The sequence below is a fragment of the Hyposmocoma kahamanoa genome, unplaced genomic scaffold (genome assembly GCF_003589595.1).
Source record: "Hyposmocoma kahamanoa isolate Upper Pololo Valley unplaced genomic scaffold, ASM358959v1 172, whole genome shotgun sequence".
Lineage (NCBI taxonomy): Eukaryota > Metazoa > Arthropoda > Insecta > Lepidoptera > Cosmopterigidae > Hyposmocoma > Hyposmocoma kahamanoa.
In genome coordinates this window covers 490,820-505,957 of record NW_020653622.1, presented here as the reverse complement: position 1 = coordinate 505,957, position 15,138 = coordinate 490,820, and the positions used below count along the sequence as shown (strand labels likewise).

Genomic DNA, 15,138 nt, shown 5'->3' with positions numbered 1-15,138 from the left:
CCCTGATTTCGTCTCTATTTCTGGTTATATACCTCAATGGTAATCATTAACAGTATTACATATATAACTGTTGATGACACAATTAATCGGAATATTTTCTCATTTCAGAACTACTAATGTCACAAAAGCAGCAAATGATCCGAGAACGAGATCCGACTTATATGACCGAAACCAACATTTTGACCATCATCGAGTTCTCCTACGTGTGCCCTTTTAAATGCCGACACAACAACCTCATCTGCTACTATTGCGGGCAAATATTCTCCGACCCGCATTCGTTACGAGAACATACAGAAGTGAACCACACTCCAAAATACTTCAAAGTGACGGAGCATAAAAATATGGTGAAGCTAGACTTGACACGTATAGACTGTCGTCTATGCGAAGTGAATATAAATAATTTGGAAGATTTCAAAAGACATATAAGTGAAGTGCATAAAAAGAAATATTATTTCGATTATAAAGACACAGTGTTGCCGTTTAAACTGACTAAATTTAACCTCAAGTGTGTGTTATGTGAAATGGTGTTTCCGTACTTCCATGCGTTGAATCGTCATATGAACGAGCATTATAGTAACTATGTGTGTGAGACGTGTGGGTTGGGGTTTGTGGATAAAGGAAGATTCGTGATGCATCAGCAGAGGCACGAGGAGGGTGACTTCCCATGCCCTACTTGTGAGAAAAGATTTAAGGCGCAGTATAATAGGTAAGCCACATAGATATAGTTATTGTTGATGTTCAGGTTCAAATGGATCCAAGATGTTGGTGGTCAGGATCTTGCTCTTCACAGGTTCAGTGGACTGTATTGGATCGGAATAAAACACTTGTTCAAAGCTCAAAGCTCAACTGAAAATTAAACTGCCTCTATTGCTCAAAGTGGTCCTACTTACATACGGTCAGTCAGTCTCTCAACTAGTAGGGGTAGTAATAAGACTGATTGGTACAAAATATCGCCCGTAGCTTGCCTGCTTATTGGTATTCTACAGAATATATCACAGAGTGAGCGATGGAATTGCATAGTTTGATTCCGCCTTTCCATAATCGGGGGATGAAACGTGGACTGGGGTTCCCTATGTTGTGGATATTCCCAGGATTCTCACGAAGCGTTTCGCTTCCACATATGGCGAGCAACTAGGGAGTGGAATTCCCTTTTCAAGGCGAGTGTGAGTAGGCATTATTTAGGCGTTCGTGCTACATCCTCGACTCATCGTCACTTTCCATCAGGTGAGATGGAGGTCAAATGCGCACTTACTTTTATAAAAAAATAAGTAATAGGATCGATTTTTTATTTTTTACTTTCCATAGTATAAAGAACCTCTTTTTAGACACCGAAAATTTAATTGCTAAAGTAGTTACTACTTTATATATTCGATTATTATTTCGGTAAAGACTGCTAAATCGAAAATCGAATATAGGATAGGATAGTGCAACCATCGATTTATTCTATATTATTTTTAGTAACAATCGCCCATCTCTAGTTGAGATTCAAAATCTTACTTTATGTATGTATCTAGTAAACAAGATTACTGTCTCTTTTCGTGTGGTTTTCAAAATCCTTTCCACGGCCCTTCCAGGGGACTTGGTGAAGTCCATTTTGTAAGCGGTAACAACAAAGCAACAAATATTTATATAGAACATAATTTTCACAGGGACCTACATATAGACCGCGTTCATAAGAAACGCGGCCGCGTCTACTGTCCCAAGTGTGACGTGACACTTATGTCACATCCTCAGAAGCTAAAGCATTTAGTTGAAGTGCATGGAGAGGTGAGTGTTTGGAAATTATGATTAATTGTAAGACGTCACAATGAATTTATTACATCACAATATCAGAGTTGTCAGTTGTGGCGTATTAAAACTCCAGACAACACTCAGAGCGCTATAAAATTAGAGGATACGATATATAAGAGGAATCGAACCCGGGACCTCTACGTGGCAGACCAGGGAGTCGATTTAGCACCTTACGATAATTCAGTAGTCGATCGATTCGATTTGATATCATACGATTTCTTTTCATTTTTATTCACAACACCCGAATCAAACGTCCATCTGTCGTATTGGAAACCGAACCGAAATGACGTCACACCCGTACGATTACTCGAACTTCTCGACCGGCAAAGGCTATAAACGTTATTCAGAACAGTTATCAAATGAAAGTTACCGAACGTCCTATTGTTTACAAAACAAGAATGTAATATGGAAATCTATTATTGTTTTAAATAAAGTGTCGAATTTATTCAATTTTATTAATTTATTTTAATGCATTCTTATAGTTAAGGCCTTTAAACTCTAAAAATGTATATAAAAGGATTTTAATTTTTCTTACAATTAATTTCACCGACTAATTCCGTAAACGCTGTTAGATAACGATATCGTATCCGAATCCGAATCGAACGTTTAACTAAAAAAAAGTTTTTAATAAATATAAAAATGCAAATATTTATTTACTCATTTGGAACAGTCTATTCTGACCACTGTTTATAATCGGGGATCGGAATAGGTAGAGTTTTTTTACATAAACTTCGAGGAATAGACAGAATATGGAGACTGCCTTACGACAATATTTTTTAGGCCCTGGACCTGTTCGGGATTCGGGAAATCACTTAAGTACATTAAAAATTGACGTAATTGGGGACAGGCAGGTACACTGTATTTATCTTAACTTTGCGACACAGTGGGTCGGATCAGCGATATTGCGGACATTGGATATTTTCACGATACCTCTCTAAAAAAATGCCAATCGAGAGATCCTATTGTCGTAATTAAATATTGTCATATCACATTTTGCCATAAATATAATAATTTAGTAGGAAAAAAATAAAATGTGTATTTTTTGTATGGGACCATACCTTTAGTGCCCCATCGTTACAAAGTCTTAGTCGATCCAGTCTTGGAATCACTACAAACGTATTATTAGACCTATCTTCTATGGATTTGCATACTAAAAGCGCGCCCAAATCAGCCTATTCACTACTTATACGTGTCAGAAAATGTACAATATAAGACCCAAAAAATATTGTCGTAAGGCAGTCTCCATTTTCTGTCTATGTTCTTCGAAGTTAAGGTAAAAAAACTCTACCTATTCCGATCCCTGGTTATAATACATAAAAATATATTGTAATATAATTTGTCACTCAGGAGCCGCTTACGTTTCCATGCAACATGTGCGAACGAGTATTTGAAACTCGACGTAATCTCACCATTCATCGACGTAAAGACCATCTTAAAGATTACCGGTGAGTATGGTTGTAGGGATTGTGCTGAACCTTGTTGGGTGGATATTTTAAGGTTAAAATACAATGATCTTATATACAAGGTATGTTACATTTATAATCAAACGTCCGAAACCCAAGTGCATCGCCGGGGCATAGATTATGATTTTGTGAAACAGAAAGAACATTTCGAAAAATAGGTAAGAAGTAAACAAAAATCGAAAAGGAAAACAAATTTATTTTTAACAGACTTCACAAAAGGAGAGGGTTGCCAATTCGACTGTTTTTTTTTTGTATGTATATTATGCAATTACTCCGACATTTATGTATCATCCAAATATGATACTTTTTTGTTAGAAAGGGGGTGCCTCAGTAGCAGTCCCATTTAAATTTGAAGAAAGTGTTCCACATTCTTAGGGGATGAATCAGGTTTATTTGATTTCATCCACTTTCCGTTAACCGATTTCAATAAAACAAAACTTCAATAAAACTTTGTAAATAAAGTAATAATTATAGCAAACTAGTGGAGTAATTTCACAAAAATAATTGAATATCATGGTGGTCAAACATCGTGACAAAAAAAAAAAATACAGTTATTAAAGCGACATCTCTGGCTGAGTGAAGAAACATATTTCTCACCGATGATGCTAATAATTTAAGTTTAATCTAATCTAAAAACCTAATCTTACAATAAATAATACGTATAGAATGTATATGTCATAATAAAGTGACAAAATATTTGGAAATAAACTACATTTACGGTGACAAATAAAAAAAAAAATAAAAAGAATAATTATATAAACTGGGTGACGAAATACTTTCATACATTTCTCATAGAAGAAAGTCTTTAAAAACCGAAAACAAACATCTGCAACAAGCAGGTACGATCCGCTGGTTTGTTCCGTGGCTTACTTGGCATAGCGTCTGGCACGATTTGCTAGAAAACTTTTTTTAATCCAGCCGGATCGAAGGATTTTTTTCTAATTGTTCAATCTTTGTATTAATAATTGTAATATTATTAAATAAACCAACGAAAAATATTTATACTGCCTTTTGGAAGGTCTGCTCTAATCCACTTTTTTGTGTACGCACAATTACGATCCACTCTTGGAGTTGGATCTCATTAGTTGGAAACCGAATTTAAATAAGTTTTAACCCTAAATGCATTAGAACAATGATTTTAAAGGTTTCAATTAACATTCATTCATATAAACCAAATGATATAAATAGAAAAAAAGTAAAACATAGTTAATTGATGACTTTACTGCCTACAATGTTCGTATTTGCACTTATAATCTATGACCTAATTGCGATGCGTCCTCATCGCACTAGCTACAGAAATAATTTCCTGTTTCCGTCTACAATTAGCAACTGTTATTTATTCAAATAAACAGAAAAATTTAACTAAATATAGCAACAATTTAATATTTTTACTAACTTACGCGTGGAATGTAATTCCTTATGTTTTATTAGTGCATTTACTAAATAAACACATCGACATTTTTCTTCAAATTTAAAGGAAATGACGCCATTTTACAAATGTCAGGTTAGTTCTTTTGCTCGATGCAAACTGACTGAGCCTTAATCAATTGCAATAAATATAAGTTTTTTTTTTTTAAATTTCAGCTATGAATGCCACTGTTGCGGGCAAAAGTTCTTTACCCGCTTCGCGCTCAACAACCACATGCCTACGCACACGGGTGAACGAAACTTCAAGTGCAAAGTATGTAAACTTAGAAAAAAATATTTTATTTCCCTTGCGATTGTACCATTATTAGTATAAGGTGTATACTTTCAAAATAGAACGATAGTTTGATTTAAACTTTCACGATTTTTACACATTATTTGATTTTTAATTTGGTACTTAATCACATATAAAACATATTTTATTTACCTCGACGTTTCGAACACATTTAACACACACTCTCATTGACTTACAATTATATGGACGTCGGGTCCGCGCTAAAAAGTGTCCGCACTTGTAAGGCGCTAAAGTCGTATACAGAGCGCGACAGTCTTCATTTGTTCTACTGACAGCGCGATACTGCGATGACATTACAATTTAAATTTCGAATAGGTTGACTTGGGACATTTTTTTCGTGGTTTTTGTATTAGACCCGTCGTCCATTTATTTGTAAGTCAATGCACACTCTCCACTTTTACATACACACCGCCAACTACACAGCATAGATTAATCTATAAACTTAATTAACCGCACTCTTTAAATGTTGTTTCTTTGTTAAATTTCATTTTATTTTCTTCTTAGTCCCAAAAGAACAGTCTTATTGTACTAGTTTTGGGACTACAGAGTTTTATTTAGTTTACTTTTAAGCCATTTGTTTGTTACAACTAAGATTGATGCTTTCCCGCCGTGGTGGCAGCAGTACTATCCGCTAACACAGGTTGAATCCTTTTGTGGGGTCTGGATGTTGCCTGACTGGTTAGCAACCAATCAATTACTTAAAACATATTACTGTAATTATTTTTATAGTATTTGTAATGGCTATAAATAAAGTTATTATTATTATTATTATTATATTGCAACGTCCATGGTCTTGAAGGGACTGAAGAGGCGTGTGTCAGCATCTTCTATCTATACAAGTTTTAGTAACTACACTTGATCTTCATTATTTATTTGTGCACTAGGGTTCTCACTAGACCGACACACAACACTCACGACATCCCACGACTTGTCGGGTGATACTTGTCCCTTCATACATACAGTCCCTTCGAGACCATGGACGTTGCAATATGTCCGGAACGTCGAGGTAAATAAAATATGTTTTATACGTGATTAAGTCTCGAATTAAAAATCAAATAATAGAACGATAGGTTTATAGACACGCTAACTGTAATGGAATATACATGTATATATATTTCCTTAAAAAAATTTCATCAATTATAAGTATATTTCTGAAAACCCTTTCCCCCGGTCTCTCCCGCGCTAATCTGTTAGTGTTGGGTCATGGAAAAATTTTCCATTTTCAGTAAATCAAATTTTTCCTTTAATTTTCCCACATTTGACGTTGACACCTGACAAAAAGTTCAAGTTACTGAACGAAGACGATGGAGTCAATAAAAATGGGTTTTCTTTCCACTTTTAATTATATTCTAAAATCTCCTTTTTTTCTATGTGGCTTTTAGTATATGACTTTATTTTATAATTCACGCCAAATACAGCTTGAAAAGATATATTCTAAACGTAGAACATAATATGAGCCTTTGAAATTATATTTTTCCAATTTATCGCGAATTTTTCCAGAAAATTTTTCACTATTTGACATTTTTCTGAAAATTACCCAACTGTATAATCTGTCCTCCTGTCTTTTTTTATATCACACAATTTGTTTTTTTTTTAATTTATTAAGGCTTTGGCAAAGCCATTAGCCTACACATGAAGTTTAATTATGTTTCTGTAAATATGGCCGCCACAAAGAGCTTTGATTGACTCGGGATTCCTTAAAACGGGCCGATACGGGTATTTTAGTTCGAGATTCGTATAATCTCGCGTTTTAATCTTCGATTAAGGCACAATAGCACTATCCTATTCCACTTTAAACTAGATTTCACAAAATAATTGAAAGTCAAAATAAAAACGACACTTTTCCCTCCAAAAGGTCCAGAGCGAATCTTATATCCCATCAGTATTATTTAGTGTTGCCATTTTGTTCTATAGTTGAATATACCCAAGTCAAATCGACGATTTGTATGTTTAAATCTGATAATTATTGCTGGTAATAAGCATTTTAAACTGAATATTGATTAACATAGCTTTCGTTAATACCATTTTATTTTTCAGGTATGTGAAAAATCCTACCCACGGCTTAAAACTCTTAAAGAGCACACGCGGATACATACAAACGACAGAAGATATAGATGCCACATATGCGGACAGGCATTCATACAGAACTGCAGCCTTAAAGGTCATATGAAGAGCCAACACCCTGAGTATGGATAATAACAACATCACCAATCCCCATTGGGTCAGAGTCACCAATCTGCATCCATACCAACTGGCCAGAAGAGGACCAGAAGATCCCTAAGCAATAATGGGACTCTGACATTATACTTTATACACTGAATGTGAATGTTTTTTTATACATATAAATAATTATATAAATAAATTAGTATGAATTTAATTTATTTATCAAATAAGGTATTTGCACATTTTAATCAATATAATTAAAAGTTTTATTAATATCTCCTCTAGTTATTATTTACCTGTTGATGATGAAAGAGACAGGATTTGAGCAGACTTGAGTATGGTTTCAATCACTGGAAATACGACCCCAATGGCAAGGACTTGAGTATGATTTCTAGTGCTTTAAATCATACTCAAGTCCTGACTTGAGCATTGAGTAGAGTTCTGGAATACGACCCTTAAACCGTTAGGCCATCGACGGCCATCGAGATCGTCAATGGTGCATAATAAGCGGGATACAGAAACAGTGGATGAAGGTTAATCTCCTTAAGGGCAGCTTTATTTGCCAATAGTTGTAATTTGTTTATGGTAACACGTTTGTAATAAATTTGTTTTAAGAATGATGGACGATGATGTTTGAAAAAATGATGGACGGCTTATTTTCTGTAATTTCCTTTTATAACAATACTAATACTCGAAGGGTCAAAGGGAATCTTTTCATTTATTTAAAACTATTCCCATTTTATTTGTAAGTCAATGACTATTCCAATAAGAAAAGCCCAACAAATCTAATACACTGCTCACTGTAGTAAAATAGTACCGATTATAGTAGATGATAAGTACAATTTAAAATAACAATTACCTATCCAGATTACAAAACATATGCAGATGGAGGTGCTTAGTACTGACGCGAGTTTGTATTCGCTTTTGAATTTGTATTTGCTTTGGTGGCTTCACTTTCGTGTTCGGTGCGCTCCATCTGCCTATGTTTTGTAATCTGAGGTTTTGTTTCTCCTATTTGTACTACGTTTAATAAAACAGCTATGAAGTACTGCGGCCAAAATAAGAATGGAATCAAAGTGTTAATTAATAAATTAACAGTGTAGTAAATAGTTATGATTTATCATCACAAATAAAGAAGTAGATATTGTAAATGGCGCGTCGAGTATTTATAAATTAGCAATAAATAGTTGTTTTCTGTTGATGGTCATTTTGTGTCATTTTCAATACTGCCATGTTGTGACAACTAGGGAACAATATTGCCTCGGTATTCTCATATCAGGGAGTCTACTCTCTATCTCCGCCCGACATCCGTCCGAAACAATTATTGTCAAATAAGTAATTTTCGACAAAATTAAAAGACAAGTATCCAGTATGAAGCATCATTCGCATCATGCGTCTTTTCATTTGGTCAAGTATTGCTTATTTAGCAGTAATTATTTCGGACAGAGATTGAGAATAGATCCCCAGGTTTGAAGTGCGTTTAGAATCGATCGATTGTAGTTTAATTTAATTTAAAAGTATAAATTCATTTTTACTTTATACAAGGAAGAAATGAAATAGGGATTTACAATTTTTTTTTAATAAAAATATTGGCAAATTAGTTCGTATCATTCGAATGAGATTCAGGTTATCGATTCCTTTGGAACTGCGTATATAAAAAAAAACGGCGTTTTGTCTGTCGTGTCGTGTAGCGATGATGGGACGGGTTGTATTTTTTTCAACTCGAGTTGACGTGATTGCTGACTCGAATTAACTCGACTCGTCTGACAGAGCAATCGCGAGTCGCGAGTTGCGAATTGCGAGAGCGGCGTATATGCGATATTGTCATTGACTTACAATTATATGGACATCGGGTCCGCGCTAAAAAGTGTCCGCACTTGTAAGGCGTTAAAATCGTATACAGAGCGCCAAACTCCGTTTTAGTCTTCATTTGTTCGACTGACAGCGCGATACTGCGATGACATAACAATTTAAATTTCGAATTGGTTGACTTGGGACATTTTTTTCGTGGTTTTTGTATTAGACCCGTCGTCCATTTATTTGTAAGACAATGGATATTGTACTCGAACCGACACGGCGACGATTCACTGAGTTGGGCATGATCGGCCGACGCGGTCGCCGACCGCGACTTGAATGACCCGAAGGTATCCGAACCAACCGAGTGAGAACGAAACGAGTAGCTGATGCATTGTTTGAATGGACCGAACTAACTCGAGTTCAAAGAAAACTAGCTCAAATTGACTCGAACGAGGTAGCTGCTGCGCATTGCGGTGTATGAATGAAGTATTCGGCTCGGCGAGCGGGGCGGTTACCGAATCGAGTTCATAAAAAAGTAACTCGAGTTGACTCGTTATGGGCGTAACTCGAGTTAAATAACTCGACTCGCCCATCGCTACGCTTCGGTGCCGGTATGTGAATTTGAGCAACTGAGCGAGCACAACAGCACTACCACTGAGCATATAACCACTACGAGCACTACAGCACTATCGGCCGACGCTCACTCGCGTAATGGCGTCATTCCATTATTTAGTGATACAAAAAGTACATAATATAAGCTAAAACAAGTCTTTATACTTCTATTTGTAGTTAGTTAACCAAATAATATTATGAGATAGTATTTTCTGTGAAAATACTAGTGTATTTGTGGATATGGCGGCGAAAGCTTTGGAATGGCGGCCGGGGCCTGCCGTATGCCGTTGTTGCTTTGCCGAAGGGTGCTATAAAGATATTTCTACTGAATATTTTTGGATGGGGAAGAGAGAAGTGTATTCAGAAATGCTTTTAGACACCTTTGATGTTAGCGTAAGTATTATAAAGCCAGTTTTACAGTTTCATTATTGTCCACCATTTTTAGTTTTAACCGACCAAATAGAGAGACGTTATGTTCCTTCTGTGCCGTTGAGCGGGGTGGATATTTGTTTTGGTAGTATTACACGAATCGATAATCCAGACGCTGCTCGGGAGCTTCGCCCTCTTGAATGGATGATCGCTAGTAATATTTTATTCAAATCATGAGTTAACCGAGTTCTTCAGGATTAATAAATTTAGTAATTTTACTCCATGATCACATTAGAATTATGAAGATACAATGATTACGTTAAAAATATTTCTGCCGCCAAGCAGTAATTTGAGCATTACCGCATTCCGATTTTGAAGGGTAAGGGCGCTGGTGATATTATAGGCGCATGGGATTTGTCAACTTATGTCTCAGGGTGACGGGCGCAGTGTTAGGGTCGTATTCTAGAACTCTACTCAATGCTCAAGTCAGGACTTGAGTATGATTTAAAGCACTAGAAATCATACTCAAGTCCTTGCCATTAGGGTCGTATTTCCAGTGCTTGAAATCATACTCAAGTCTGCTCAAATCCTGACTTGAGCATTGAGTAGAGTCCTGGAATACGACTCTTAGTGTCTTCCCTCGGATCTTTGCAATTTAGAGACCTGAGTGGCACTGTACATGCTGTGGCGGGCGTGTCGCTTACCACCAGGCTCACGGATTGTTCATCCCGTAACTTGGTATAAAAAGAAACTAGACTAAAGAAAATGTCGCCAGATGAAGGTGTAAAAATTGCTACAATAGTTGTGTATTTTCACTCCTTAGGAAAAAATGAACCCATATCTTATCTTATAACTTAACTTATGGTCATAGGACAGACAAAAGACCAATACACCAAGAAACGTAACATTAAGTAGTGTATTCAAAAGTGTAGTTAGGTAAGGTAAATTATATTAAAAGTTAAAACATGAAACCTAAATAACAGGGCACCTAAAAAGGAAAAGTTTTTCCTCACTAAATAGAAATTAAATGTGTGTCTGTACAATAGCATCAGGTGTGCTGACAATAGTCCATACCTAATACTGGTGTTGGGTAGGACATGAAATTAAAATGAGTGAGGGAGTATCTCATTTGAAAAAATGAGGCAGTACAGTGTCCTACTTCAACTGAGGTGAGATAGTGGTAAGAATTTTTGCAACTACAACAGCCAATGACTAAACAGACAGGGAATATTAAGCACATTTTCATAACTTGCTGGTACCTATCAATCAATTGGATAACCTAAGTGTTTATGATATAGTATAAATAAATGCTAATTTTATTTAGTACTATGGTAGTATGATCATATGATGTAAATTCAGCTAAAAAGCGGGCAGTGCAGGACCAATTGTTGCATTTGTTGAATTCAAACCGCTACACATGTCTTTCAACCCTGACATTGGCAAAATCGTCGCGCAAAACGACGGAGCCATAGACACAAAAGTTGAAGTTGAAGTTGAAAGCAGTGTGACATGAGTGAAGCTGAGACATGAGGCTATGATATGACGTAAGGTGTGAGGTGGGGCATTTTTATGACATGAAGTATTGTGACAAACTAACCAAGTGAATGGTATCAATTAGTTGCCTTGTATATGAGTAGGTTAACACTACCAAACACGCATTTAGTATGGACACAGAGCCCATGAAACAGAATCATGACCAATGAGATTTAACCCCTAGTTGCATATTCTCTAAAATTATACTAATGTTCAGCAAGGCTGACAATCATTTTAGAATTTAATAAAACACACTGTCCCCCAGTTTGAATTGTTTTTGTGATAAAAGTATTTTTGACATATAATCTTTGGGGGAGGCCTATGTTCAGCAGTGGACGTCTTCCGGCTGATATGATGATGATGAATCACATGTGACTTAATTATACCAAGTGTACAATTGTGTGTTACATTGCGATCTTCAAACTTAGTTTCAAGGTGTTCTGGTAGACTGCGGATAAGAATACCCCTAATACTTTATTTCCTTCTAACAGATCTCCTATGCGCTCTCTGGGCCAAACAGCAATAGTCGTCTCATCTGCGAGCCATGCATCTCTCGACTTCGTGACGCCACTGACTTTAAGCGACAAGTCCTTGAGTGTGAACGTACCTTCATGCAGCACTTAACACAGCCTGGGCAAAGTGATAGTACTGCTCCTGAAGGTATCATTATCTTTCTAAAATTACAAATATAACAGTCATGAATTGTGGTCACAGTAATGGAAGTAGAAGTGTTTAGTGCGCACGCAACAGTATGCGGAGTTCTACATACTTGAGCTAAGTTTATCAGTTTTGCTTTATATATTATTGTCGTGTCAATTATCTCGCTCAAAACTGCGAAAATCATAGAAAAAATATTTTGTTACTTAGGAGTGCAAAAATTATAGTCGAACTTGTATTATTTATCCATGGTGGTGTTTCATGTCATTGTTAAGTCTTATATCTTTTTTGTTTATAGTAATATTTTTTTTGCCACAAGAAACGAAAGTACCGCTGTAATATGGTATCCCTTCTTTTTTGGAGAACTAAGTAAACATCTCGAATTTTCCGTCGTTCAGCTATTGACCGCTAGATGTCAGCTCATTGGTTGATATTTCAATATAAAACTTGCAATAATAGGTGTTGAACTTTCAAGAATGTACCAACAGGGTAAAGTTTAAATTATAATAACAGTCCAGAATTTGTTACTTCTTTTTTAAAATTAGAAATTAGGACAGTATTGTCAAGATTTCATTGTGTTTCACACTATGAATGCGTGAATTTTGGCCACACCGTTTCTGGTAGTAATCGAGCCTTAATGCACATTGCATTGGTTTTTTCGTCTCGTGGTGCTCGGAAAAACTTACTCAGATGTTTAAACTAATTTTAATAAGTATTCTTTTTTTTATAAAACTTTTATATAAAGAAATGCCCCCAGCTAGAGATGACTTTTTACCTGATAAATATCCGTCTAAGGTTAAATATCCAATAAGTATCCGTTTTTACTGAGTGTTTGTCCTAAAACATGGATGGTGTTTTTTATAATAAAATTCATTAGAATTCATTCAAAAATGTTCTTTTCCTATGCCATCATTGGTTGCCTTGCAAAGCAACGTTTTAATATTAAACATTCTACATCGAATTTGGCTATAGATATAACTCTATAATATAATTATTTTGTCAAAACAGCCTCTCTGGACAATGAGAAGGATGAAGTCAAGCTGGAACGGATCAAGCTGGAGAGCAAGTTAGATGATGACTTTGACGATAGGACGGGCTTCCCGGATGACGACGACGATGATGACAGTATGTACCTTTTGTTCTGGAGACTACATTGAAATGATTATACACTCCCAGACACATAATTCAAGCCACCTCGCATCTTTATCCATAAAGGACTAGAATTTAAAAATATAGTTAGCTTGGAAGAAAGAGTTAGCTCCCGTTTTTTAAGTTAAAATTTTCAATAAGGACTTGACGGAGGAAATGATGTTTAGTATACCAGTTTCAAATTTGCATATTAGCATTTTTGAGCAATGAAGCAATGTTTAAGTGAAACATTTAATATTAAAAGTACAAGGTGGATCGAATAATGTGTCCGGGAGTATATTATTTACGGCTAGAACTTGATTATGCCTGATAAATACGTAACTGAGAGTTTCAACCCACTTGAAGCATCAAATTCACTTGATATAATAAAAATGGAAGTTATTTAATTTGCTACTCCGCGAACCTAGTGAAGGTTAAATCGTGCAAAATAGCTGCGTTTGTGTTGAACATTTCTTTATGCAGTTAATTTTCCCACCCTCCCTCCACATGAAATTAATAAAATAAATAGTAGGCCATGCATATATTTCTCCCGGCCTGGGAATCGCACCTCTGCATGGCACTCTGGCACGAATGAAGAATGGCGTAAGTGGAGTTACGTCAAAAATGTTTATTCCTCCATTATATATAGAAAAATGTAACCTACATCCTCTCTAATTCTTGTAATTCTATCTACAATATTAGTCGAAAGAGTTACAAGAATTCGAGAGGATGTAGGTTGTATTTTTCTGTATCTAATGCAGCAATAAACATGTTTGACGTTACTCCACTTCAATCTTGTTGCAATGAGTTTCAATGCGGGTGTAAGTGGAATGACGGTGAAGGCATACATTCATTCAATCACTAATATCGAAATGTCTGCCATGGAAATTTCTATGCATCTCTTAATTTTCATCTCGTTTAATCAGCAAACGTATTTTTATGTAAAGTAATTAGTAGACTATGCCATTAACATGCCATTGTCTCGCAGTTGAAGAGCAGAATACCAAAAAATTGCAATGGCAGTTGAATAGTACACAACTTGTTTGTCCCGTCACTCTATCTGAGCTGAGATGATTCAAAATTAGCAGCCCAGTTCTTTAGGTAAAGTCTTTCATACCATTACATTTCATTTTCCAGTGGATGACCAACCTTTGACAACGCTAGCAACGAAAGTGCCGAAGAAAGAAACAATGGACATCTCCGATCTACTAGATAACGCGAAACCTGAGAAACGCAAGTCGACAACAAAACCAAAACCAACACCGGCTAAGAAACCTAAAAAGGTGGAAGCCCCCAAACCGTCTGTTAGTAAACAGAAAGCGAAACCAGTTGAGAAGAAGAAAAAAGGTAGGCATTGAGTTTTCTTAGTTGTATCGGGATAGGAGAGGTATTGTGAATGATGAACCTTTTCTTTAAAATTCTTTAACGACGGATTTTTGGTACACAGCATTTTATCTGATTTGACCTTTATTGATTTTTTGTTCCCGCTGTGGTCAGTAGATGGCGCTAATGGTACATTTTGAGGCGCCGTCTATGACACAACATTGAACTACTTCGTTGAGGATTGTCATTAGCAAATGTAACTTAGACAGTTTCTCAAATACACCTCACTGACTTGAACCTACAACCAATTTGCATTTGGAAACGTTTGGAGTTTGACTTTACGCGAGGCTGTTTGGGCTAAATGCAGGCAACATTTTAACAAAATATACTCAAATCATTCATAATATTTCTTCTTACCGATTTATAAGGCTGACTGGTATTTTGCTGATATTTTAACTATCAATCACTTGAAACTTAGGTCTTTATTTAATCAATTCTAACAGAACTCTGATTAGATTCCTATATTCATATACAATCGGCGTTTTTGACCTCGTACCGGTCTAAGGGTCGTATTCCAGAACT

The 15,138-nt window shown here is 35.9% G+C and overlaps 2 protein-coding genes across 10 annotated transcripts in view; both read left to right on the top strand.

Moving 5' to 3' along the window:
- LOC113225753 (zinc finger protein OZF-like) overlaps window positions 1-7,289 on the top strand; it is a 16,582-nt gene extending 9,293 nt beyond the window's left edge. The window contains exons 5-9 of the mRNA XM_026458163.1: window positions 109-706; window positions 1,650-1,767; window positions 3,139-3,236; window positions 4,839-4,935; window positions 7,012-7,289. Coding sequence (XP_026313948.1) covers window positions 109-706; window positions 1,650-1,767; window positions 3,139-3,236; window positions 4,839-4,935; window positions 7,012-7,170 — 1,070 coding nt within the window. The 3' untranslated portion in view covers window positions 7,171-7,289. The remainder of the gene's footprint in view (window positions 1-108; window positions 707-1,649; window positions 1,768-3,138; window positions 3,237-4,838; window positions 4,936-7,011) is intronic.
- A 2,340-nt stretch (window positions 7,290-9,629) lies between these two features.
- LOC113225744 (gastrula zinc finger protein XlCGF26.1-like) overlaps window positions 9,630-15,138 on the top strand; it is a 70,070-nt gene continuing 64,561 nt past the window's right edge. For all 9 annotated transcript variants that reach the window (XM_026458147.1, XM_026458148.1, XM_026458153.1 and 6 more), the window contains exons 1-4: window positions 9,630-9,939; window positions 11,940-12,108; window positions 13,114-13,230; window positions 14,371-14,580. In XM_026458147.1, coding sequence (XP_026313932.1) covers window positions 9,787-9,939; window positions 11,940-12,108; window positions 13,114-13,230; window positions 14,371-14,580 — 649 coding nt within the window. In that variant the 5' untranslated portion in view covers window positions 9,630-9,786. The remainder of the gene's footprint in view (window positions 9,940-11,939; window positions 12,109-13,113; window positions 13,231-14,370; window positions 14,581-15,138) is intronic.